The sequence below is a fragment of the Podarcis cretensis genome (genome assembly GCF_951804945.1).
Source record: "Podarcis cretensis genome assembly, chromosome: 13".
In the NCBI taxonomy this organism is placed as follows: Eukaryota; Metazoa; Chordata; class Lepidosauria; order Squamata; family Lacertidae; genus Podarcis; species Podarcis cretensis.
Genome location: NC_137182.1, coordinates 54,855,688 through 54,881,943, shown reverse-complemented (window position 1 = coordinate 54,881,943; position 26,256 = coordinate 54,855,688). Strand labels below are relative to the sequence as shown.

At 51.9% G+C, this 26,256-nt stretch overlaps 1 protein-coding gene across 1 annotated transcript in view; it reads left to right on the top strand.

Annotated features, from left to right (window-relative positions):
* EPHB4 (EPH receptor B4) overlaps nucleotides 1-26,256 on the top strand; it is a 57,115-nt gene that overhangs the window by 3,710 nt on the left and 27,149 nt on the right. The window contains exon 2 of the mRNA XM_079951772.1: nucleotides 18,819-18,886. Coding sequence (XP_079807898.1) covers nucleotides 18,819-18,886 — 68 coding nt within the window. The remainder of the gene's footprint in view (nucleotides 1-18,818; nucleotides 18,887-26,256) is intronic.

The following is a 26,256-nucleotide window of genomic DNA, read 5'->3' as shown; positions in this document are numbered from 1 at the left end:
GGCAGGGAGTTCCGCCGTTTAACTACGAAGCATGAAGAATATGAGGGTCAGGCCAATGGCCCGTCCGGCCCAGCTTCCTGTTCTTGCAGTGGCCAGCCAGATACTCATTGTGGGGCACCAGGAAGCGGGATCCGAGTGCAAGAGCCACTCTCCAGCAGCTGGGGTTCAGAACCATCGCTGCCTCTGACCGTGGGCTCCTGAGGTCATCCAGACTAACCCTGTGCTATGCAGGAATAGCAGCTGTCTAGATCACCACGTTCCACACCGGTTGACGGAGGCTTTCCACGATTTCGGACCAGGATTAAACAATAAGGGACACGGGTGGCGCTGTGGGTTAAACCACAGAGCCTAGGACTTGCCGATCAGAAGGTCGGCGGTTCGAATCCCCGCGACGGGGTGAGCTCCCGTTGCTCGGTCCCTGCTCCTGCCCACCTACCAGTTCAAAAGCATGTCAGAGTGCAAGTAGATAAATAGGTACCACTCTGGCGGGAAGGGAAACGGCGTTTCCGTGCGCTGCTCTGGTTCGCCAGAAGCGGCTTAGTCCTGCTGGCCACATGACCCAGAAGCTGTGCGCCGGCTCCCTCGGCCAGTAAAGCGAGATGAGCGCCGCAACCCCAGAGTCGGCCACGACTGGGTTTCTGGTTGTTGGATGGGACGGGCCGCTGACGGGCTTAAATTCTGTCCGCCCTTCCCAAGCTTTTGAGGCATGCAGCAGCCATCAGTCTCTTCTTGCCTGCTTAACCTCCGTGCTTCTGCATGTCCTGGCGAAACCACTGCATGTCAGTGCAGACTATTGGGTCACTTGAGTCTAGAGCCGTCCACTTTTTTTGAGGTTAGACTTCGGACCAGGACCTTTCCTGCTCGGTCAAGCTGAGATTACCCTATTCACGTTGGGAGACTTCTGCATGAAAAGCACGGGGCCTGGCTGCTGACCGATGGACTCGGGGGTCAGGGAGCGGCTGCTTGGCATGCAGAATGCCCCGGGTTCAGCCCCTGACGGCGTCGTTCCATTCCGAACAATGGGGACTAGAACCTTGCTTTGTTTTAAAGGGGGTTGGACTGAATGGAAGCTTTCTGGGTACCGGGAGGTGGGATTCGAACCCGTGGCTCGCAGGCAGAAGCTGAGAAAAATTCCCGCCGGAGACCCAACGTGGCTGGTCCCCCACATTCGCACACCGTGGCAGAGTTTGGGGTGGGTGTCTCTGATTCGAACTCGGGTCTCTCCCAGGTCTTGGCCCAACTCTGCAGGGGAAAGACAAGAAACTTGAGTCCGAGGTCTCTGTCCTGCGTAGGGGTGAGAAACTAGGTTTCTCTCTCTGGCCAGGCGCGGTGCCAGCGCCCGGGTCGTGTGGGGCGGCGAGAAATTCGCGGAGCTGCCGGGACGGGGATTGGCGGACACACCTCTGACCGCAGAGCGGCGGAGGCGGGTTCTAATCTCAGCGCCTGGCTCAGCCATCAAAGGCCCAGATTCCCCTGCCTTGCATCTGCCCGGGCCTGTAACGCTGCTTTTCTGCTATCAAAGGAGGCGAGATCGAGATCCGCCCCACGGTTGCAAGCAGAGGTTCCCTCCCTGCCCTATTAGCAAAGAGCAGGCGTATTTTCCCGTGTATAAGGCGCCCCCATGTATAAGACCCCCTATTCTTTTGAGCCCCAAATTAAGAAATAAATAATTGCAACATGTATGATGACCCCTATTTTTTTCTGAGCCCCAAATTAAGAAATAAATAATTGCAACACTCTGTGTGTAAGATGACCCCTAATTTTTTTTTTGAGCCCCAAATTAATAAATGAATAATTGCAACATCTAAGATGACCCCTATTCTTTTTGAGCCCCAAATGAAGAAATGAATAATTGCAACATCTAAGATGACCCCTATTCTTTTTGAGCCCCAAATGAAGAAAAAAATAATTGCAACACTCTGTGTGTAAGACGACCCCCCCCAATTTTAAACTTACAAAATTTGGGGGGAAATATAGCCTTATACATGGGAAAAAATCGGTATTTTGCGGGGAGGGGGTGCTGGGGGGGCAGGCAGGCGCCGAAACAGGGCTTTGATGTTGGTGCGGAAGCGCAAAGTGAAAAAGTGGGGCGGCTTTGGAAGTGGGGAGCATAAGAAGGGGGGTCACCCAGTTGGGAGGGGGACGCCCAGAAATCATCTAGACCAACCCCGAGGAATGCAGGAATCTCAACTAAAGCATCCAAGACAGGGTGCGGGGCGAAAAACCTGGGGGTCTGGGTAGACTGTGTCTGAACCTGGAAGAGCTAGGATCTTGTTCCCACAGCGTCTGATGCCCCAAGGAGGATTCGAACACAAGACCAGCACTCTGAGGTTTCCAGAAACTGGGATTCGGAATTGCCGCTGCCTCTGACCATGGAGGAAAAGCATAGCCGTAATGCAGGCACCCCCAAACTCAGCCCTCCAGATGTTTTGGGACTACAACTCCCATCATCTCAGCGGTCAGGGATGATGGGAATTGTAGTCCCAAAACATCTGGGGGGCCGAATTTGGGGATGCAGCTGCAGAACCCTCGGCGGATAAAAGCTGCTTTGGCTTGGCAGGAAACACACCGGTTAAGAATCAAAAAACAAAGCACTGCCGGTTATCATAGCGCCGTTGCACCAAAACTGCATTTTCGAACACTAGGGTTCTGGGCGCCTTGCATCAGAACGGATGTGGAAAAGTTGCAAAAAGGTTCAAAACCAGAGTAAAGGGAGGGAGCGAGAAGACTGCTTTTTCCAGAAAAGCTGCAGCGTTTGGGACTTTTACAGAAAAGGCGAGGAGGAGGCGAGCTAAGAGGAGTTCCTAAAACGATAATAATAATAATAATAATAATAATAATAATAATAATAATAATTTTATTTATAGCCTGCCCTCCCCAGCCGATACCGGGCTCAGGGCGGCTAACACCAGATATAAAACAATTGAATTACAACTTAACAAGATTTCTTGTTTCTTAACAAGATTAAAACGCAACATTAAAATTCAGCCTCCTTTCAGTAGAAACTCAAATCGAAAACTTTTTGGGGGAGGAAAACATCAAGTCTTTAGCAAGGCTAACTATCTAGGATTGAAGAAAGTTTTTCTCGTAAGACCGGAAAGCTGAGTGTTGCGAGATTCAGAACGGATAAACAAAAGTTCCTTCTTGCAGCGCAGAATTGGGACTTGGGTTCAAAACACGGTCCCTTTTCCTTTCCTCGCTTTCTGTCCGCCCCAGGACAGGTGGACGGATCCAGGAACTGGAACTTCCCAAGCCAAACTCGACTGGAGAATTCACGTTGTGCAAGATCTTGCGGCGTGCGACCAAAAGGATCGCACCCGCTGCCTCTGGAGAGCCCGTGAGCCCTTCGCTCTCTCCTGCTAACTCCCCAAACGCAGCTATGCACCGTTAAACTGTGGAACTCCTTGCCACAGGAAGGAAGCGGCGGCCGCCGAACCGGATGTCTTTAAAAGAGGATAGGTTTGGAAAACGGTTAAAAGTGCATGGAAATTCAACCAAGAGGAAGCGAGGAAGTCAATTTACAATGTTAATAAGTGTAATTTGAATAAGGTTATGATCCATGTTTATTTGTTTGTTTTGTTTATAATTTTGCAAAAATCAAATTTGAAAATTATATAAAAATAAAAGAGGATTGGGCAGGTGGATGGCTCCGAGGTCGGAGGCGGCGATGGTGCCGAATCGCAGTTGCCGCGAACCGCAGGAAGGGGGAAAAGCGGGTATTGTGTTTGAATCCTGATTCACGGACACCACTGCGGGGACAGAATGCTGGCCTCATCCTGCAGGGCTACGATTCCAAGGCAGGCAGGGCGAGGGCGGAGGCTTCCTGCCCTGTATCTTGCAAAATGGGGGGCGGTGAGATAATTGGGGTTTTTTTTGGGGGGGTGGGAGGCCTGGCCTTGGCACAGAAGCCAAGCGAAGCTTTTGTTGTGGGTTCGATTGTGATGTTACACCCTGCCTTTTCCAGACCTGCCCAGGCCTGGGGAAGGAATGGCACAACGCGTTTTTCTTTTTCCGAGGGGGGCTATTAAAAGGAGCGTTTATGGGGCGCGCAGACACCTGGGCCCCCCTCTCTCTGCCCACGGGGGCAGGACGCGGCTGTAATTAAACCATGCGAGGAGCGCATTAACGAGTGCGCTGGGAGCCGTGCCCTGGATTTAATTAATAAAAAGTCTCCACGCACGCAGGGCAGGGCGTGGCAATGGCTTCTCTCCCTTTCTCCCACCCTGCTTGCGACTCTGGAGGAGCCGGCTGCGAGCTGGACGGCCTGGTGGTTAGCGCACACGGTTGCGGCTTCGAATCCCCCTGCTCTTTTTTTTTTTTTTAGTTTAAGGAAAAGTCAAGCGAGGAAAAACGCATGCGGCGGCTGTCGAAAGCTACTAGCCGCAATGACTACGCTCTGCCCCTCCTCTTTCACGCAGTGCGTGGTTAAGCCTGTGGAACTCCCTCCCACTGGAGGCTGCCAGTTTGGACGGCTTTGGTGGAGGATCCTGCCACAATGGGCGTCTGGTTGGCAACCCCTGTAAGAATAGGATGCTGGACCAGATGGGCCATGGGCCTGATCCTGCAGCCAGGCTCTTCTGAGGTCCTAATGGAGCCTCCAGCTCCAGAGCCAGTATATCTTAGATTCCTAAGTTCTAAGGGGTATTTGGCCACTGCAAGAGCAGGAGGCCGGACTTAGATGGACCTTCTTGGACCTGATCCTGCATGCTCTACTTTTACACTAGGCTGCGATACTCCCGAGTCAGGCCAGCGGTACATCGCGGTCCCTGGCGCCTGGTGTCTCTGGTCTACAGCTGGCAAATAATTTCATTTCAAGGTTTGAACCGTATCTGCAAATAAAGACGAAATGGAAAATATACAATAGTGCTTTTTAAAAACACACAGAGAAAAGGATTATTTTAAGTTGTTGTTGTTTAGTCGTTTAGTCGTGTCCGCCTCTTTGTGACCCCCGGACCAGAGCACGCCAGGCACTCCTGTCTTCCACTGCCTCCCGCAGTTTGGTCAAACTCATGCTGGTAGCTTCAAGAACACTGTCCCACCATCTCGTCCTCCGTCGTCCCCTTCTCCTTGCACCCTCCATCTTTCCCAACATCAGGGTCTTTTCCAGGGAGTCTTCTCTTCTCATGAGGTGGCCAAAGTCTTGGAGCCTCAGCTTCAGGATCTGTCTTTCCAGTGAGCACTCAGAGCTGATTTCCTTCAGAAGGGAGAGGTTTGATCTTCTTGCAGTCCGTGGGACTCTCAAGAGTCTCCTCCAGCACCAGAATTCAAAAGCATCCATTCTTCGGCGATCAGCCTTCTTTATGGTCCAGCTCTCACTTCCATTCATCAGTACTGGGAAAACCAGAGCTTTAACTATACGGACCTTTGTTGGCAAGGTGATGTCTCTGCTTTTTAAGAAGCTGTCTAGGTTGGTCATTGCTTTTCTCCCAAGAAGCAGGCGTCTTTTAATTTCGTGGCTGCTGCCACCATCTGCAGTGATCATGGAGCCCAAGAAAGTAAAATCTCTCACTGCCTCCATTTCTTCCCCTTCCATTTGCCAGGAGGTGATGGGACCAGTGGCCACGATCTTCCTTTTTTTGATGTTGAGCTTCAAACCATATTTTGCTTTCTTTTCTGCGAATTCTTGAAAAATCAAGCAACTTCCCCTTATCGTGGTTTATGTTTATCATTGCTAAACCGTTTAGGCGTTCTTGAGCCGTTGTCGATCGAAAGAAAGACTTAATTCGTTTTAATATATCGAAACTTCTCTTGTTGGAGGCCGCTGTAGCTGGTAATGATTAAAGAAATGCGTAATACAGTTAGAAGATTTGGAAAAACATTTTCCAAATTCGAGTTTTGCTGGCCAGGTTTGGTGGGAGTTGGGACTTGCAACCGCGGATGGAAAGCACCAGACAGCTAGCCTACACTGGCTGGCAGCAGCGCCCTGCCGCTGGAGGGATTTGCACCTGGGACCCTTCTACATTCCAAACGGGTGCTCTTACCCAACTGAGCAACGGCCGGCCCTCTTGCCTTCCGATTAAGTTGGCGCTTTGGTTTTAGGGGGGAAGGAGGACGGTTCTGCGAAAGGCAGTTTGGTGCAATGAGTGTCGGAGGACCCGGGCCTGGGAGAGGTCAGGATTCGAACTCGCCACCCGGCGGCCCTGAAGCCCGCCGGGCGTCACCTTAGGGGCTCCTCTCAGCCCCTTGCAGGGCTCTTGTTGTTGGGGTTAGGTGAGGACCGAGGAGAGAACCACGTAGATTCTCTTTTGAGCTGCTCGGAGGGGGGGGGAAGCACATAAATAAGCAATAATGAAATGTAAGTATTCAAAGACCAGGCTGCCTGCACACCAGTCATTCAACCTGCTGCAACCTGCATAGAAAATCTGGGCCCCATTTGCTTTCCGGGGAACCCAGGAGTCCTGGCACGTGTGAGTCGTCCCCCGCCCCCCCGGCCCATTCTTTTCTGAATCCTCGCTTGGGGGGCGCCCTTTGTATAGTCACATCCTTGCACATCTGGGACGGATTTAGGCAGGAATGAGTGTGGGCTGATGGGTGGGGTGGGTGGGTGGGGGTGTTTGGCAGGGGGCGGCCGCTCAGAATCGGGGAGGGGGTGTCTGCTATGGGGTGGTGGCCGTGTGTGGCGTGCAAAGTCCGTTGCACGCGGAGATTTACGGAAACTTTCCACTGCCGCATCTGTCGGCGCATTGCTAGCAGTGTTTAAAAACAGCCCTGGCTCCCCCAGAAAAATCCTTTGCTGTAGCTTTTGTGTCAGGGCGGAAAGGGAACCCCAAAGGTCATCCAGCCCAATCCGCTGCAATGCAGAAAGCGCTGGTGCAGCCTTCGTCTTACAGCGCTACCTCTCTTTCAAATGGAACCAGTGAAGGCGGTGAAGGTCCTGTGTGAGTGTCTGGAGGCGGTTGGAGGATGGATGGCAGCTAATGGATTGAGGTGGAATCCTGACAAGACAGAAGTACTGTTTTGAAATGAACTCTTATGAAAGGGAATTAAGATAATGGACCTAAGGGTTGCTAAAGAATCAATAAACAAGGATGCAGGGATGGGGAGGTATGGGGAAGTCAAAAGAAAGAAGGGTATGAAACGATCAGTTGGAAATTCTGTTGATTTGTGTTGCTTTTGTTATCTGCTTGAAAAAAGAATAAAAATTATTATAAAAAAAAATACTAAGAAAAGCGAAAAGAAAAAAAAAGAAGTACTGTTTTGGGGGGTCAGGAGGCAGGCAGTTGTGGGGGACTCCCTGGTCCTGAATGGGACAACTGTGCCCCTGAAGGACCAGGTGCGCAGCCTGGGAGTCATTTTGGACTCACCGCTGTCCATGGAGGCGCAGGTCAGTTCTGTGCAGGTTGCAGCAGGTTGAACGACTGGTGTGCAGGCAGGCCTGGTCTGTGTCCAGGGCAGCTGCCTGCCAGCTCCATCTGGTACGCAGGATGAGACCCTATCTACCCGCTGTCTGTCTCGCCAGAGTGGTGCATGCTCTGCTTATCTCCCGCTTGGACTACTGCAATGCACTCTACGTGGGGCTACCTTTGAAGGTGACCCGGAAACTTCAATTAATCCAGAATCCAGCAGCCAGACTGGGGACTGGGAGCGGCCACCAAGACCATATAACACTGGTCCTGAAAAACCTTCATTGGCTCCCAGGACGTTTCCGAGCACAATTCAAAGTGTTGGAGCTGACCTTGAAAGCCCTAAACGGCCTCAAAGGCCCAGTAGACCTGAAGGAGCGTCTCCACCCCCATCGTTCTGCCCGGACACTGAGGTCCAGCTCCGAGGGCCTTCTGGCGGTTCCCTCCCTGTGAGAAGCCAAGTTACAGGGAACCAGGCAGAGGGCCTTCTCGGTGGTGGCGCCCGCCCTGTGGAACACCCTCCCTTCAGACGTCAAGGAAATAAACAGCTATCTGACCTTTAGAAGAAATCTGAAGGAAGCCCTGTTTAGGGAAGTTTTTAATGTTTGATGCATTACTGTATTTTAATATTGTGTTGGAAGCCACCCAGAGTGGCTGGGGAAACCCAGCCATATTGGCGGGGTATAAATAATAAATTATTATTATTATTATTATTATTATTATTATTATTATTACAGGTCTACTAAGCAGTCTTTATTTCCCATCGGAAGCGGGCTTTCCTGATCCAGACCCTCTGTGCCCTACCTAGCTCAGTAATGTCTGCTCAGACTGGCAGCAGTGGGTCGTCGTCCCCCCCCAGCCCGGTCGAAACCCTCCCCTCGCAACCCGCAGACGCCGCCAGGGATTTAACCCCCCCCCTCAGCCCTTCTGCACTCAAGGCAGGCGCTCTTGCCCCTGAGCTGAGGCCAGACCCATAAAACAAACCAGGTTCCTAGACCTCATGACGCTGGTTTTGAAAGGGCCTTCTGCGTGCCAAACAGGTGTCCCGCCGCCGTCTTACGCCAAATATGTCGGGTGCCTGGAGTGTGGAAACACCCCCCAGACACCCATCCCTCGCCTCCGCCCTCCTAATGATTTTCCACTTGGCCCCCGTCCCGCTCGCCTTGGCCCCTGGGGCGTCGCAACTCGGAGGCGCCCTGTAATTACCCAGAGTTCCCTGCTGGCACCCACCCTTATTTGCTTATCTCGTGGGTGGGGGGCGAGAAAGTCAGCGATTGCGGGGGGGGGGGAGCGAGTTAAACAGGAAGGAAGGAGGAAAATCTTCCTTTTGTTTTCAATTTCCTCTGTATCTAGTCCTGGTCTGTCAAATTGGGAGGGGGGGGGGGGGACAAGAGGAGCAGGGGACGCCTGGGTTTTTTGGGTGGGGTGTAATTTGCATCTTCTCGAACTCTGAGCCCTCCAGGAATGGGGAGGGGGGGCAGGCTGGAGAGTTTCTGGCAGGTGGGGAGGAATTGGCTAAGCCGGAGGGGAGGGTGAGGAAGGAAATGGAGATTTGGGGGGGGGGCAGGCGGTGTAATGTCAGGACCTGAGGGCTCCTGGTGGAGACAGAATGGCTCCCAGAGAGGGAAAAAACAAAACCAACTAGCTAGATCCATAGAGTCGGAAGGGGGACCCTAAAGGTCCTCCAGCTGAACCCCCTCTGCAACTTATCAATCACCTTTACATTTAGGATTCTCAGAATCCCTTGACCATCCTTTTTTTATTCAACTTATAATTCCCCCCCCCCCAATTTGTTGTCTCTATTATTAATTTCTCCAATATATTTTGTCCTTTAAAAGTATTACTAAAATCCTTTTACTGCTTGCGACGTTCTCTTAAATAGACTATAAATTTCCCCCCCCCCATTCTTTTGTAAATTTCTTCTCGTCCAGGTCTCTGATTCTCATGGTCAGTTTCGCCATTTCGGCATAGTCCATCGTCTTCATCAGTTGTTCTTCTCTGGTTGGAACCTTATTTTCTTTCCATCTCTGGGCCAGTAATATTCTTGCTGCTGTCTACATAAATAATCTTTTCTGCTCTTTCGGAATCTCTCTGGGCCTAAAAAAACCTAACAAAAAAAGCCTCTGGTTTTTCACAAATGTTATTTTAAACATTTTTTTCCAACTCGTTATATATCTGCTTTTGTTACCTTGCACGTCCGACACAGAATGTGCCCATTGGAAAATTATTCCAGTCTCCTTTCTCACAGCGTGAATCTGTTGGTTCAGCAGAAAACAAGCTAATTAAGCAATTGTTTTTTTAAAAAAATGCAATTTGTTGGTTTTGTGGCATTTTGGCCCTCTCGACAACCCCCGTGTGAAGAAGACCGCCTCTTCATTTCCACTTTCTTCCCCCTGTTTGGGAAAACTGGGAACAGGGAAGTGGAATGGCCAAAGGCCGTGTGGCAGGTCAGTGGCAAAAAAAACAACAACCAGGACTCGAACCCAGGACCTTTGGACAGGAGGGTTGTTGTTTGTTTAATTTTGACTCAGATTAGGGATAGCCAATGAAGCTGAGCATTGGAAAATTCAGGGCGGATAAAAGGGAAGCGCATAGTTAACCTATGGAACTCCTTGCTTCAGGATGGCCACTAACCTAGAAGGCTTTAGATTAGCTTTGGACGAATTTGCAGAGAAGGATATCAATGGCTCCTAGCCAGCAATGCTGGATACCAGTTGCCAGAAATAACAAGAGGGGAGAGTGTTGCTTTTGTACTCCCTGGTCCTGAATGGGGCAACTGTGCCCCTGAAGGACCAGGTGCGCAGCCTGGGAGTCATTTTGGACTCACCACAATCCATGGAGGCGCAGGTCAGTTCCGTGTCCAGGGCAGCTGTCTGCCAGCTCCATCTGGTACGCAGGATGAGACCCTCCCTGCCTGCAGACTGTCCGGCCAGAGTGGTGCATGCTCTGGTTATCTCCCGCTTGGACTTCAATGCGCTCCACGTGGGGCTACCTTTGAAGGTGACCCGGAAACTACAACTAATTCAGAATGCGGCAGCTAGACTGGGGACTGGGAGACCACATAACACCGGTCCTGAAAGACCTATGTTGGCTCCCAGAACATTTCCGAGCACAATTCAAAGTGTTGGTAAAGGTAAAGGTAAAGGGACCCCTGACCATTAGGTCCAGTCGTGGCCGACTCTGGGGTTGCGACGCTCATCTCGCTTTATAGGCCGAGGGAGCCGGCGTCTAGCTTCCGGGTCATGTGGCCAGCAGGACTAAGCCGCTTCTGGCGAACCAGAGCAGCGCACGGAAATGCCGTTTACCTTCCCGCCAGAGCGGTACCTATTTATCTACTTGCAGTTTGACGTGCTTTTGAACTGCTAGGTTGGCAGGAGCAGGGAACGAGAAACAGGAGCTCACCCCGTCGTAGGGATTCAAACCGCTGACCTTCTGATTGGCAAGTCCTAGGCTCTGTGGTTTAGACCATAGCGTCTGCTGACCTTGAAAGCCCTAAACGGCCTCAAAGGCCCAGTATCCCTGAAGGAGCATCTCCACCTCCATCGTTCTGCCCGGACACTGAGGTCCAGCTCCGAGGGCCTTCTGGGAGTTCCCTCCCTGTGAGAAGTGAGGTTACAGGGAACCAGGCGGAGGGCCTTCTCGGTAGTGGCGCCCACCCTGTGGAACGCCCTCCCACCAGATGTCAAGGAAATAAACAACTATCTGACTTTTAGAAGACATCTGAAGGCAGCCCTGTTTAGGGAAGGTTTTAATGTTTGATGCACTATTGTATTTTAATGTTTTGTTGGAGGCCGCCCAGAGTGGCTGGGGAAGCCCAGCCAGATGGGTGGGGTATAAATAATAAATTATTAGTAGTAGTAGTATTCGGATCCTACTTTCTGGGTTTCCCACTGTGGTGTCCAGTTGGCCAGGGTGCTGGCCTAGATGGGGCCCTGATCCAGCAAGCCCTTCTTGCATTCGCAAAATCCTTTCCCATCTTAGAATCCTAGAATCCTAGAGTTGGAAGAGACCACAGGGGCCATCGAGTCCAACCCCCTGCCAAGCAGGAAACACCATCAGAGCACTCCTGACATATGGTTGTCAAGCCTCTGCTTAAAGACCTCCAAAGAAGGAGACTCCACCACACTCCTGGGCAGCAAATTCCACCGTCAAACAGCTCTTACTGTCAGGAAGTTCTTCCTAATGTTTAGGTGGAATCTTCTTTCTTGTAGTTTGGAGCCATTGCTCCGTGTCCGCTTCTCTGGAGCAGCAGAAAACAACCTTTCTCCCTCCTCTATGTGACATCCTTTTATATGTTTGAACATGGCTATCATATCACCCCTTAACCTCCTCTTCTCCAGGCTAAACATCCCCAGCTCCCTTAGCTGTTCCTCATAAGGCATCGTTTCCAGGCCTTTGACCATTTTGGTTGCCCTCCTCTGGACACGTTCCAGTTTGTCCGTGTCCTTCTTGAACTGTGGTGCCCAGAACTGGACACAGTACTCCAGGTGAGGTCTGACCAGAGCAGAATCCAGTGGCCCTATTACTTCCCTTGATCTAGATGCTATACTCCTATTGATGCAGCCCAGAATTGCATTGGCTTTTTTAGCTGCCGCGTCACACTGTTGGCTCATGTCAAGTTTGTGGTCAACCAAGACTCCTAGATCCTTTTCACATGTACTGCTCTCAAGCCAGGTGTCACCCATCTTGTATTTGTGCCTCTCATTTTTTTTGCCCAAGTGCAATACTTTACATTTCTCCCTATTAAAATTCATCTTGTTTGTTTTGGCCCAGTTCTCTAATGTGTCAAGGTCGTTTTGAAGTGTGATCCTGTCCTCTGGGGTGTTAGCCACCCCTCCCAGTTTGGTGTCATCTGCAAATTTGATCAGGATGCCCTTGAGTCCATCATCCAAGTCGTTGATAAAGATGTTGAATAAGACCGGGTCCAAGACAGAACCCTGTGGCACCCCACTAGTCACTCTTGACTCCTATGGTCCTCTGCTCAAGTCGTGCATTTGAGACCCCCCTCCCCTTCCAACATAGGGGCGAAAGGGTGGGCAGGGGGCTTGCTCAAACAAAGGGTCCTTTTGTTTTCTCGGGAGACCTTGGCAGAGGCAGAGAGCCCGCTTCAGGTATCCATCCCTTTGCCACCATGCACCAAGATATTTTTTTGTAAGGTGGGGGATACAACCCCCCCCCCGGTTTGCATTGAGGGGGGAAGGGGGCTTTGTTAAGAAGATAAGAAACTTTAGCTGGATCAGGTCCCCGGACCACCTAGTCCAGCATCCTGCTGGCCAACCCGAATCTGCAATCAAGATTCGTACCCAAGACTCGCTCTCCCCTCCTGCAGTTTCCGGCATCCACTCGCCTTGCTGCCTCCAGTTGTGCAAGACATAGTATAGCCATCCTGGCTAGTAGCTTGTGGACAGCCCTCTCCATAATGAATTTGCTCGGTCCTTTTTGGAAGTCGCTGCCTCAAGTGGGAGGGAGTTCCGCAGGCTAACTGTGTGCTTCACTTTGCACAACTGAAGCGGGGGGGGGGGGGGACTTTCGTGCAACAGAGTTTCGTCCCCCTCGGGAAAAGGAAAAATCCTCTCCTGAAGCCGCCTGGTTCTTCTTGTGGGAGGCAGTTCCGCGGTTTAACGGCGCGTCAGAGAAGGGCTTTTTAAAATAAAAAAATCCAGAAAGTGGATAAAGGGGGACGGGGAGGCGTCAGATGCAGATGATGTAAGGGGGGGGGGCACGTGTGTCGGTGAAATGGTGGGAGTTGTCTTCCTAGCCCTGGGCGGTGGCGGCAGCCACAGAGGCTGCTTGGGGAAATGACGCGAGTCCGGCTTTTTATAAATATGCCGCCACTGAGTGACCACCTTTGACCCTTTGGGAGTCAGCGCCGTTCCCAGAACCTCGTGCAATTGTGCGAGGGGAGAGGGAACGGGAATTGGCTCAGCGTTTTTTTTCCTTTTTGGTCTGTGTGAAAAAACAAGAGCAGGGGTTTTTTTCGGTGTGGATTTCAGCCCGGATTTCTGGACCACCTGGCTGGCAAGGTGCATAGATAGATAGATAGATAGATGGATGGATGGATGGATGGATGGATGGATAGATAGATAGATAGATAGATAGATAGATAGATAGATAGATATAGATAGATTGATTTTTGTTGTTGTTTAGTCGTTTAGTTGTGTCCGCCTCTTCGTGACCCTCTGGACCAGAGCACGCCAGACACTCCTGTCTTCCACTGCCTCCCGCAGTTTGGTCAAACTCATGCTGGTAGCTTCGAGAACACTGTCCCACCATCTCGTCCTCCGTCGTCCCCTTCTCCTTCTGCCCTCCATCTTTCCCAACATCAGGGTCTTTCCCAGGGAGTCTTCTCTTCTCATGAGGTGGCCAAAGTCTTGGAGCCTCAGCTTCAGGATCTGTCCTTCCAGGGAGCACTCAGGGCTGATTTCCTTCAGAATGGAGAGGTTGGATCTTCTTGCAGTCCATGGGACTCTCAAGAGTCTCCTCCAGCACCAGAATTCAAAAGCATCCATTCTTCGGCGATCAGCCTTCTTGATGGTCCAGCTCTCACTTCCAGACATCACTACTGGGAAAACCATGGCTTTAACTATACGGACCTTTGTTGGCAAGGTGATGTCTCTGCTTTTTAAGAAGCTGTCTAGGTTGGTCATTGCTTTTCTCCCAAGAAGCAGGCGTCTTTTAATTTCATGGCTGCTGCCACCATCTGCAGTGATCATGGAGCCCAAGAAAGTAAAATCTCTCACTGCCTCCATTTCTTCCCCTTCTATTTGCCAGGAGGTGATGGGCCCAGTGGCCACAATCTTGGTTTTTTGATGTTGAGCTTCAGACCATATTTTGTGCTCTCCTTTTTCACCCTCATTAAAAGGTTCTTTAATTCCTCCTCACTTTCTGCCATCAAGATTGTGTCATCTTCATAGATAGATAGATATTATATGAAGCAAATTCTCTAGGGAATTTGCACACTTCAAAAATGAATTGCACCCAACATCAACGGCTGTCGCTCGGTGAGAAGGTACAATTTTTAAAAGGGGACCTTTGGCAGCAACAGCAGCAGAGACGGTTTCTCTGTTTTAAGATGCAATTTTGTTCTCTTCCCAACGCATGTTTTAAATGCCTATTCCACATCTGACCTCCTTTAACAAGGTTTTGTTTTGAAATGGTTTTAAGTGCTGGGGCGATGAACCCTCTGGCGCGTTTGCTAAAGCTAAGCAGGATCTGGCCTGGTTTAAAATTAGATGGGAGACCGTGTGTTGAGATCACTGTATTGCAGGGGGTTGACCCCTCCCACCGGTGTCCCTTCCAGGGGTGTGATTCTAGGAAAGAATAATACTTCGTTGTTGTTAATTTTGCTGCGTTCATTGTGCACGCCCGTCTTCCTTTGCAATGCCTTGCTTTTGAACTCTTTTAAGGTAACGCAGGTGGTGCTGTGGGTTAAAGCCTCAGCGCCTAGGGCTTGCCGATCGAAAGGTCGGCGGTTCGAATCCCTGTGGCGGGGTGCGCTCCCGCTGCTCGGTCCCAGCGCCTGCCAACCTAGCAGTTCGAAAGCACCTCCGGGTGCAAGTAGATAAATAGGGACCGCTTACCAGCGGGAAGGTAAACGGCGTTTCCGTGTGCGGCTCTGGCTCGCCAGAGCAGCGATGTCACGCTGGCCACGTGACCCGGAAGTGTCTCCGGACAGCGCTGGCCCCTGGCCTCTTAAGTGAGATGGGCGCACAACCCCAGAGTCTGTCAAGACTGGCCCGTACGGGCAGGGGTACCTTTACCTTTTAAGGTAACGCCTTGCGGCTTCCTCGCGAGGAGACGGGAAGGAAGCTCTGATCCGCTCCTCCTTCAGAGGACCCAGGCGTCCTGGATTCACAGATTCCCCCCCCCCCCAAAAAAAATAAATTTCTCCATGGTCTTTCTCCTCCCATTTTTTCCAAACTCAACAGGCGGACAGGCAGATTTATAAACCGTGAGGCTTTTAACATGTCTTAAAAGACACCAAGAATAAAGAAAACACAAACCCCTGCGAAGAAAAAAACCTTCCTGACTTGCATTTCCTCAAGCAAGCAGGCGTCTGAATCGATAACATTGGAGATATCTTGGCTCACGACCTGATTCAAGAGACTCTTTTAAAGCGTTAAATTTCATTAAACGTAAAACAAGACGAACGGTGTCCGTATTCCAGCGAAAGGGAGGCAAACTCACGGGTCAGGGATACAGGGTCAGGAAACAAAAGATATCAAGAGAAACGTTAAAAGGGATATTTAGCGGTACAGATAAGAACTCAAACAGCGGATCTAGAACTCGCCTAATCAAAACCATCGCCGGATGAAATCATATTTTGGATGCAATTTGCCATCTGTGCGGATGCATTGCTAAATAAACCACAGAAAGCCGCCAGCAGCGATTATTATTAATTATTATTATTGGTTAGTAATATGATGTCTGTTGCCTGCGTTCACCAGCAAGTCCCCGGGAGGGATGCGGCAGGTTAAAATTCAGAATTGGAAACCGTTAAAAGAAATTACAGGCTTGGGAATTGGCGTGAGCCCTGAAAAATGCACAATTCTCACGTGACGAAGGCCTTCGGAGTGAAGATGGGCAACTCCAGCACTTGCCGGAAGCAAATATGTTTTTATATATGTTGGGGCAACTCAGATGGGCAGGGTGTGAATAATAAAATAATCACCCTCATCGTTAATGATTATAATAATTTGCACCTTGGGCAGTGAGATCAGTGACCGATTTGTAACGCCAAACCTCAAAACGTCAACATTTCTGTCCCAGCGATTTGCCCTTTTAACAAGAAAGGCAAACTTTCCCAAAGGTTGAGATTTAAGGGATTAGATGGCTTGTTTCTTACTAAGATAGCATTTTGACCCTGAAAGCCTGTTGACCCGTAAGGGGGGGGGGTGAGTGGGCAAAAAATCCACAAATAGGGGCAGTGCCTTTACAGGAAATGTGCAAGCTTCCCAGTTACACAGAACTCCTCTTATATATAATTTTTTATTAATTTTAACGTATCAACAATAGTTAAACATACTTTTACATCGTATACACATTTTTGGACTTCCACCAATCTCATCTGAAAATTTTCCAAGCTAATCCCTTAATATACATTTTTTATTTTCCCTATTACTTTTAAATCTCACGACTAATATATCTGTTCTTTTTCAGTTTGTAACGTTTTGTAAGTTTCTCCTTACAAAACTTATTGTAGCCCTACTAGCGTAGTTTGTTGATTACAAGTGCTCTTCAAATAATTCATATACTTCTTCCAATCTTCTGTGAATCTCTGGTCCCGCAGGTTTTGAATTCTTCCTCTCATTTTGCCCAATTCTGTGTAGTCCATTAATTTCGTCTGCCCTTCTTCTTTCATCGGAATTTCTTCTTGCTTCCATTTCTGGGCGAACAATACTCTTGCCGCTGTTGTTGCATATAAAAACAATTTACCGTGTTGCCCATTAATATCCTGACCAAGTAAAAAAGCTTCTGTTTTTTTTAAAAATGTATATTTCAACATCTTTTTCATCTCATTATATATCATTCCCCAGAAGTCCTTTACTTTTTTACATTCCCACCACATATGATAAAATGTTCCTTGTTTTTCTTTACATTTCCAACATTTGCTATTTGTCTTATACATTTTAGCTAATTTCACAGGTTGTCATATAATATAATATATTATTATTATTATTATTATTATTATTATTATTAATAATAATAATTAATTATTATTTATTTATTTATTTATTTATTTATTTATACCCCGCCCATCTGGCTGGGTTTCCCCAGCCACTCTGGGCGGCTTCCAACAAAACATTAAAATACAATAATCTATTAAAGATTAAAAGCTTCCCTAAACAGGGCTGCCTTCAGATGTCTCCTAAAAGTCTGTTAGTTGTTTTTCTCTTTGACATCTGGTGGGAGGGCATTCCACAGGGTGGGCGCCACCACCGAGAAGGCCCTCTGCCTGGTTCCCTGTAACCTCACTTCTCGCAATGAGGGAACCGCCAGAAGGCCCTTGGCACTGGACCTCAGTGTCCGGGCAGAACGATGGGGGTGGAGACGCTCCTTCAGGTATACTGGGCCTTTGGGGCCGTTTAGGGCTTTAGAGGTCACCACCAACACTTTGAATTGTGCTCGGAAACGTTCTGGGAGCCAATGTAGGTCTTTCAGGACCGGTGTTATGTGGTCTTGGCAGCCGTTCCCAGTCCCCAGTCTAGCTGCCGCATTCTGGATTAACTGTAGTTTCTGGGTCACCTTCAAAGGTAGCCCCACGTAGAGTGCATTGCAGTAGTCCAAGCGGGAGATAACCAGAGCATGCACCACTCTGGCCAGACAGTCTGCGGGCAGGGAGGCTCTCATCCTGCGCACCAGATGGAGCTGACAGACAGCCACCCTGGACACAGGACTGACCTGTGCCTCCATGGACAGCGGTGAGTCCAGAATGACTCCCAGGCTGCGCACCTGGTCCTTCGGGTTGCCCCATTCAGGACCAGGGAGTCCTCCACACCTGCCCGCCCCCTGTCCCCCGAAAACAGTACTTCTGTCTTGTCAGGATTCCACCTCAATCCATTAGCCGCCATCCATCCTCCAACCGCCTCCAGCCACTCACACAGGACCTTCACCGCCTTCACTGGTTCTGATTTGAAAGAGAGGTAGAGCTGGGTATCATCCGCATATTGATGGACACCCAGCCCAAACCCCCTGATGATCTCTCCCAGCGGCTTCAGATAGATGTTAAAAAGCATGGGGGAGAGGACAGATATACCATCTATACATCGTTTTCATTATATTCTCCAGTTAAACAGAACGCCTCATCAAGAGGCGACGAAGAGTTCTGCTGCGCTCGAAAGCTTGCAAAACGATTTGGCAGCAAATAAACTCAAGTGTTATGCAAAGCAGGGCCAGTAAAGGGTGTTGGCTGCTAGGAGAGGCGTCTGAGGGCCAGGTGGGGAATGGCATTCGGCCCCCGGGACTGCAGTTCCCGCATTCCTCCGTAGATCATTAACCCCTTCTGGTTCTCTCCATCGCAAGTCAAATTCTGGCAAAAATGAAATAAAAGAATGTCAGAATTTTCAGCTTTGCTGTCTTTCTTTCTTTCTCTCTCTCTTTCTTTCTTTTTTGAATTTGCATTTTATTTATTTGTTAACATTCTCATTTTACATCGATAAACGTCCTATTACATTACAGGACTTACTATAATGTCCAACATGTGTACAAAAATTTTATACAAATTTTATATACCTAGAAAGAAAAGGAAACCAAAAAAAAGGAGAAAAAACGAAAACAATTTCTCCCCAAAATCATATACACACCAACACACTAGACTTCCTGTCTTTCCCGTTGTATATTCCTTTTTTTTCAAATGAATGTACTCTTGTTATTGTATGTATCTAATACATTCCTATATCAACATGTGCTCATAGTCTTGTTTCTCAACTCGGTCTCACTCCAACATCAATCAAATACTGTCTCTCTCTCTTTCAGAGAGTCTTATGAACACCAAGCTGGAGACCGTTGACCTTCGATGGATGACGTATCCCGCAGATGGGCAGGTGAGGCAGCGGGAAGGTGGGATAATAATAATAATAATAATAATAATAATAATAATAATAATAATTTGTTTTATTTTATTTATACCCCGCCCTTCCCGGTTTAAAAACCGGGCTCAGGGCGGCTAACAACAAATTTAAAACACTTTTAAACACTTAATTATAAAAGCAGCATAAAATACAGTATGGAAACGTGAATAACAATAAAATTCAAAAATCAAAAATCAATAGATAATCAAAGTCCCTGACCTCCCTCGGGTCCACGTTCCCTAATGTCTGCCGTCAGCTCAGAGAGTCAGGTCTAAGGTCTGCTATGTGGGTGGGAAGAAATAATAGAAATAATCATAGCCCAAATGCCTGCTGTGCAAGAAACCCTGGGCCAAAAAGTTTTTTATTTTAAATGTGAAACTTCCCAGTTTTTGTAAAGGGAGTGGGGGGGAAAGCAGGTTGGGAAACCCAGACGCCGTTACCGTATTTTTTGCTCTATAGGACGCACTTTTCCCCCGCCAAAAATGAAGGGGAAATGTGTGTGCGTCCTTTGGAGTGAATGCAGGGGGGAGGCAGGCAGGAAAAGCCGCACACAGGCTCCGCGCGGCTCTTGCGGACTTTTCTGCGGCCAGTCAGTCCCTTCTTGCTCCTCGTAGAAAAGCCCACAGGAGCCACGCGCTCCTTAAAGGGTGCGCGGCTCCTGTGGGCTTTTGCGGGAGGTGGGGGTATTGCCATTGCCGCGCACAGCCTCTCCCGGCCGAAGAGGTTGCAGGGGCCAAAGAAGCCATAGCCGTGCGCAGCTTCTCCCGGCCGAAGAGGTTGCGCGGGGCTAAAGAAGCCATAGCCGTGCGCAGCCTCTCCATGCCGGAGAGGTTGCCGGGGCCAAAGAAGCCATAGCCGTGCGCAGCTTCTCCCGGCCGGAGAGGTTGCAGGGGCCAAAGAAGCCATAGCCGTGCGCAGCCTCTCCCTGCCGAAGAGGTTGCAGGGGCCAAAGAAGCCATAGCCGTGCGCAGCTTCTCCCGGCCGAAGAGGTTGCGCGGGGCTAAAGAAGCCATAGCCGTGCGCAGCCTCTCCCGGCCGAAGAGGTTGCATGGGGCTAAAGAAGCCATAGCCGTGCGCAGCTTCTCCCAGCCGAAGAGGTTGCAGGGGCCAAAGAAGCCATAGCCCTGCGCAGCTTCTCCCCGCCGGAGAGGTTGCAGGGGCCAAAGAAGCCATAGCCGTGCGCAGCTTCTCCGGGCCGAAGAGGTTGCGCGGGGCTAAAAAAGCCATAGCCGTGCGCAGCTTCTCCCTGCCGGAGTGGTTGCGCGGGGCTAAAGAAGCCATAGCCGTGCGCAGCTTCTCCGGGCCGAAGAGGTTGCGCGGGGCTAAAGAAGCCATAGCCGTGCGCAGCCTCTCCCGGCCGAAGAGGTTGCGCGGGGCTAAAGAAGCCATAGCCGTGCGCAGCTTCTCCCTGCCGGAGAGGTTGCAGGGGCTAAAGAAGCCATAGCCATGCGCAGCTTCTCCCGGCCGAAGAGGTTGCATGGGGCTAAAGAAGCCATAGCCATGCGCAGCCTCTCCCGGCCGAAGAGGTTGCATGGGGCTAAAGAAGCCATAGCCGTGCGCAGCTTCTCCCGGCCGAAGAGGTTGCATGGGGCTAAAGAAGCCATAGCCGTGCGCAGCCTCTCCCGGCCGAAGAGGTTGCATGGGGCTAAAGAAGCCATAGCCGTGCGCAGCCTCTCCCGGCCGAAGAGGTTGCACGGGGCTAAAGAAGCCATAGCCGTGCGCAGCTTCTCCCGGCTGAAGAGGTTGCGCGGGGCTAAAGAAGCCATAGCCGTGCGCAGCTTCTCCCTGCCGGAGTGGTTGCGCGGGGCTAAAGAAGCCATAGCCATGCGCATCTTCTCCCTGCCGGAGTGCTTGCGCGGGGCTAAAAAAGCCATAGCCGTGCGCAGCTTCTCCCTGCCGGAGTGGTTGCGCGGGGCTAAAGAAGCCATAGCCGTGCGCAGCTTCTCCCTGCCGGAGGGGTTGCGCGGGGCTAAAGAAGCCATAGCCGTGCACAGCCTCTCCTGGCCGAAGAGGTTGCATGGGGCTAAAAAAGCCATAGCCGTGCGCAGCTTCTCCCTGCCGGAGAGGTTGCAGGGGCTAAAGAAGCCATAGCCGTGCGCAGCTTCTCCGGGCCGAAGAGGTTGCAGGGGCTAAAGAAGCCATAGCCGCGCGCAGCCTCTCCCTGCCGGAGTGGTTGCGTGGGGCTAAAGAAGCCATAGCCGTGCGCAGCTTCTCCCTGCCGGAGAGGTTGCAGGGGCTAAAGAAGCCATAGCCATGCGCAGCCTCTCCCGGCCGAAGAGGTTGCATGGGGCTAAAGAAGCCATAGCCATGTGCAGCCTCTCCCGGCCGAAGAGGTTGCATGGGGCTAAAGAAGCCATAGCCATGCGCAGCCTCTCCCGGCCGAAGAGGTTGCATGGGGCTAAAGAAGCCATAGCCGTGCGCAGCCTCTCCCGGCCGAAGAGGTTGCATGGGGCTAAAGAAGCCATAGCCATGTGCAGCCTCTCCCGGCCGAAGAGGTTGCATGGGGCTAAAGAAGCCATAGCCGTGCGCAGCCTCTCCCGGCCGAAGAGGTTGCATGGGGCTAAAGAAGCCATAGCCATGCGCAGCCTCTCCCGGCCGAAGAGGTTGCATGGGGCTAAAGAAGCCATAGCCGTGCGCAGCCTCTCCCGGCCGAAGAGGTTGCATGGGGCTAAAGAAGCCATAGCCATGCGCAGCTTCTCCCTGCCGAAGAGGTTGCATGGGGCTAAAGAAGCCATAGCCGTGCGCAGCCTCTCCCGGCCGAAGAGGTTGCATGGGGCTAAAGAAGCCATAGCCATGTGCAGCCTCTCCCGGCCGAAGAGGTTGCATGGGGCTAAAGAAGCCATAGCCGTGCGCAGCCTCTCCCGGCCGAAGAGGTTGCATGGGGCTAAAGAAGCCATAGCCATGCGCAGCTTCTCCCTGCCGAAGAGGTTGCATGGGGCTAAAGAAGCCATAGCCATGCGCAGCTTCTCCCTGCCGAAGAGGTTGCATGGGGCTAAAGAAGCCATAGCCATGCGCAGCCTCTCCCGGCCGAAGAGGTTGCATGGGGCTAAAGAAGCCATAGCCGTGCGCAGCCTCTCCCGGCCGAAGAGGTTGCATGGGGCTAAAGAAGCCATAGCCGTGCGCAGCTTCTCCCTGCCGAAGAGGTTGCACGGGGCTAAAGAAGCCATAGCCGTGCGCAGCTTCTCCCGGCCGAAGAGGTTGCATGGGGCTAAAGAAGCCATAGCCGTGCGCAGCTTCTCCCTGCCGAAGAGGTTGCATGGGGCTAAAGAAGCCATAGCCGTGCGCAGCCTCTCCCGGCCGAAGAGGTTGCGCGGGGCTAAAGAAGCCATAGCCGTGCGCAGCCTCTCCCGGCCGAAGAGGTTGCATGGGGCTAAAGAAGCCATAGCCGTGCGCAGCTTCTCCCAGCCGAAGAGGTTGCAGGGGCCAAAGAAGCCATAGCCCTGCGCAGCTTCTCCCCGCCGGAGAGGTTGCAGGGGCCAAAGAAGCCATAGCCGTGCGCAGCTTCTCCGGGCCGAAGAGGTTGCGCGGGGCTAAAAAAGCCATAGCCGTGCGCAGCTTCTCCCTGCCGGAGTGGTTGCGCGGGGCTAAAGAAGCCATAGCCGTGCGCAGCTTCTCCGGGCCGAAGAGGTTGCGCGGGGCTAAAGAAGCCATAGCCGTGCGCAGCCTCTCCCGGCCGAAGAGGTTGCGCGGGGCTAAAGAAGCCATAGCTGTGCGCAGCCTCTCCCTGCCGGAGTGGTTGCGCGGGGCTAAAGAAGCCATAGCCGTGCGCAGCTTCTCCCGGCCGAAGAGGTTGCGCGGGGCTAAAGAAGCCATAGCTGTGCGCAGCCTCTCCCTGCCGGAGTGGTTGCGCGGGGCTAAAGAAGCCATAGCCGTGCGCAGCCTCTCCCTGCCGGAGTGGTTGCGCGGGGCTAAAGAAGCCATAGCCGTGCGCAGCCTCTTCCTGCCGGAGTGGTTGCGCGGGGCTAAAGAAGCCATAGCCGTGCGCAGCCTCTCCCTGCCGGAGTGGTTGCGCGGGGCCAAAGAAGCCATAGCCGTGCGCAGCTTCTCCCGGCCGGAGGGGTTGCGCGGGGCTAAAGAAGCCATAGCCGTGCGCAGCCTCTCCCTGCCGGAGTGGTTGCGCGGGGCTAAAGAAGCCATAGCCGTGCGCAGCCTCTCCTGGCTGGTTGCGCGCGGCTATGGCAGAAGCCGAGACAGCCAGTGGGATGCATCCTGCTCGCTGTCTTGGCTTCTTTGCTCTATGGGGCTGGGGGGGGGGGGGGAAACCCGGGCTTCCCCGGCAGCCCCAAGAAGCTTGCAGAGCAGCGGGAAGGCTGCGCGCCTTTCCGCTGCTCCCCGACCTGCTCTTTGGGGCTGGCGGTGGGCTTCCCCCCCGCCAGCCCCAAAGAGCAGGTTGAAAGGAACCTGAAGCCTCCGGAGCGCAGCGGAAACTCCCGCCCCGCTCTTGAGGCTTTGGGTTGCCTTCTCTGAAGCCTGGAGAGTGAGAGGGGCCATGCACACCGACCCCTCTGGCTCTCCTACAGGCTTCCAAGGTAGCCGCCTGAAGGCGACTGAACGCACCTTGAACGGCACCTTGTTTTAGAGGGGGAGAACAAGAAAAAAATATTCTCCCCCTCTCTGCGCAGCACCTCCTGCCACTTCGCTGAAGGGGCGCTGGGCAGAGAGGGGGAGAATTTTTTTTTCTTGTTCTCCCCCTCTAAAACAAGGTGCGTCCTATAGAGCGAAAAATACGGTAGTTCTCGTCGTTTGTGGTGTGCGGCAGCAGGTTTGGGACCAGAATTGGAAGCGGGGTAAGCAGGAGTGCCTCTGAGTGTATATAGAGTGCCTTTGGGATTGGAAGTGGAAGCGGGGTAAACAGGAGTGCCTCTGGGGGTATACAGAGTGCGTTTGGGACCGGAATGGGAAGCGGGTTGAACAGGAGCGCCTCTGGGGGTATACAGAGTGCGTTTGGGACCGGAATGGGAAGCGGGTTAAACAGGAGCGCCTCTGGGTGTATACAGAGTGCGTTTGGGACCGGAATCGGAAGCAGGGGAAACAGGAGTGCCTCTGGGTGTATACAGAGTGCGTTTGGGACCGGAATGGGAAGCGGGGTAAACGGGAGTGCCTCTGGGTGTATACAGAGTGCGTTTGGGACCGGAATGGGAAGCGGGGTAAGCAGGAGTGCCTCTGGGTGTATACAGAGTGCGTTTGGGACCGGAATGGGAAGCGGGCTAAACAGGAGTGCCTCTGGGTGTATGCAGAGTGCGTTTGGGACCGGAATAGGAAGCGGGGTAAGCAGGAGTGCCTCTGGGTGTATACAGAGTGCGTTTGGGACCGGAAGTGGAAGAGGATTAAGCAGGAGTGCCTCTGGGTGTATGCAGAGTGCGTTTGGGACCGGAATAGGAAGCGGGGTAAGCAGGAGTGCCTCTGGGTGTATACAGAGTGCGTTTGGGACTGGAGTTGGAAGCGGGCTAAACAGGAGTGCCTCTGGGTGTATACAGAGTGCGTTTGGGACCGGAAGTGGAAGTGTGGTAAACGGGAATGCCTCTGGGTGTATACAGAGTGCGTTTGGGACCAGAACTGGAAGCGGGGTAAGCAGGAGTGCCTCTGGGTGTATACAGAGTGCGTTTGGGACCGGAATGGGAAGCGGGCTAAACAGGAGTGCCTCTGGGTGTATACAGAGTGCGTTTGAGACCGGAATGGGAAGCGGGGTAAACGGGAGTGCCTCTGAGTGTATACAGAGTGCGTTTGGGATCGGAAGTGGAAGCGGGTTAAACAGGAGCGTCTCTGGGCAACTGCAGCCCTTCCAGATCTCAAAATCCCCTTTGTAACTCAGAGCAGGGCTTCCAGCATGTCTCTCACTGGGTGGATCAGCATTCCTGGCGGGAATCTGGCCGGCTCCTGCTATTTGCTCCTTCTGGAAACAATTTTTTCATGGAATCTTTTTTCATTAATTCCAACAAGCTTTTCCAGCTGAACGAATGCTTCTCCGTCCCGTTTTTAAAAACTCCCCTTCTCTATAAACTGTTGCATGCAATTCTTTTTATTTGCATCTCGTGCGTCGCCTCGAGATCTGTGTGTTTGGGGAAGGCGAGGAAATAATAAAGACCAGAAGAGCTGTAGGTTTGGAAGGGGGCCAGCGGGTCATCTAGACCAACCCCCTGCAATACTACTAATAATTTTTTTTATTTATTTTTAAAGATCTGGGTCAGGGCAAAGTGGGACCCATTTGGTCCAGAATCATACTGGCCAAATAGATGCCCGTTATAGGAAGCCCGCAAACAGGACTTGTCAGCCAATGAAGCTGAACATAAAATCTTCTTTTAAAGCCCTCCGAATTGGTCGTTTATTGCAGCGTGTGTTCATTAGGCTTTCAGATCACTGAACGGTTAAAAACTCAGTTTAAAGACGAAGCCAGATTATTAAAAACAGCAGCTCATATCTCAGAACAAAAGAAATAATGCCCCAGATTTAGATCCGAGTTAACTCTGAGCAGCCCAGGAGACGAAAAGAAAAAGGGAGTTTTTGTTGGCACCCAGAGAAGAGCTTCCCCAACATGGCACCCTCCAGGAGGTTTGGACTACAACTCCCATTGGCCATTGCATCGTACGGCCGTGCCGGCAGAGGCTGATGGGAACTGTTTTCCAAAATGGCCGTGGTGACAGGGGCTGATGGGGAGTGTGGCCTCAATGGCTGTGGTGACAGGGGCTGATGGGAAGTGTGGCCTCAGTGGCCGTGGGAAGTGTGGCCCCAATGGCCTTGCTGCCAGGGGCTGATGGGAAGTGTGGCCCCAATGGCCGTACTGCCAGGGGCTGATGGGAAGTGTGGCCTCAATGGCTGTGCAGACAGGGGCTGATGGGAAGTGTGGCCCCAATGGCCTTGCTGCCAGGGGCTGATGGGAAGTGTGGCCCCAATGGCCTTGCTGCCAGGGGCTGATGGGAAGTGTGGCCTCAGTGGCCGTGCTGACAGGGGCTGATGGGAAGTGTTGCCCCAATGGCCTTGCTGACAGGGGCTGATGGGGAGTGTGGCCTCAATGGCCGTGCTGACAGGGGCTGATGGGAAGTGTGGCCTCAATGGCCGTGCTGACGGGCTGATGGGGAGTGTGGCTCCAATGGCCATGGTGACAGGGGCTGATGGGAAGTGTGGCCCCAATGGCCTTGCTGCCAGGGGCTGATGGGAAGTGTGGCCTCAATGGCCGTGCTGACAGGGGCTGATGGGAAGTGTGGCCCCAATGGCCTTGCTGCCAGGGGCTGATGGGAAGTGTGGCCCCAATGGCCGTACTGCCAGGGGCTGATGGGAAGTGTGGCCTCAATGGCTGTGCAGACAGGGGCTGATGGGAAGTGTGGCCCCAATGGCCTTGCTGCCAG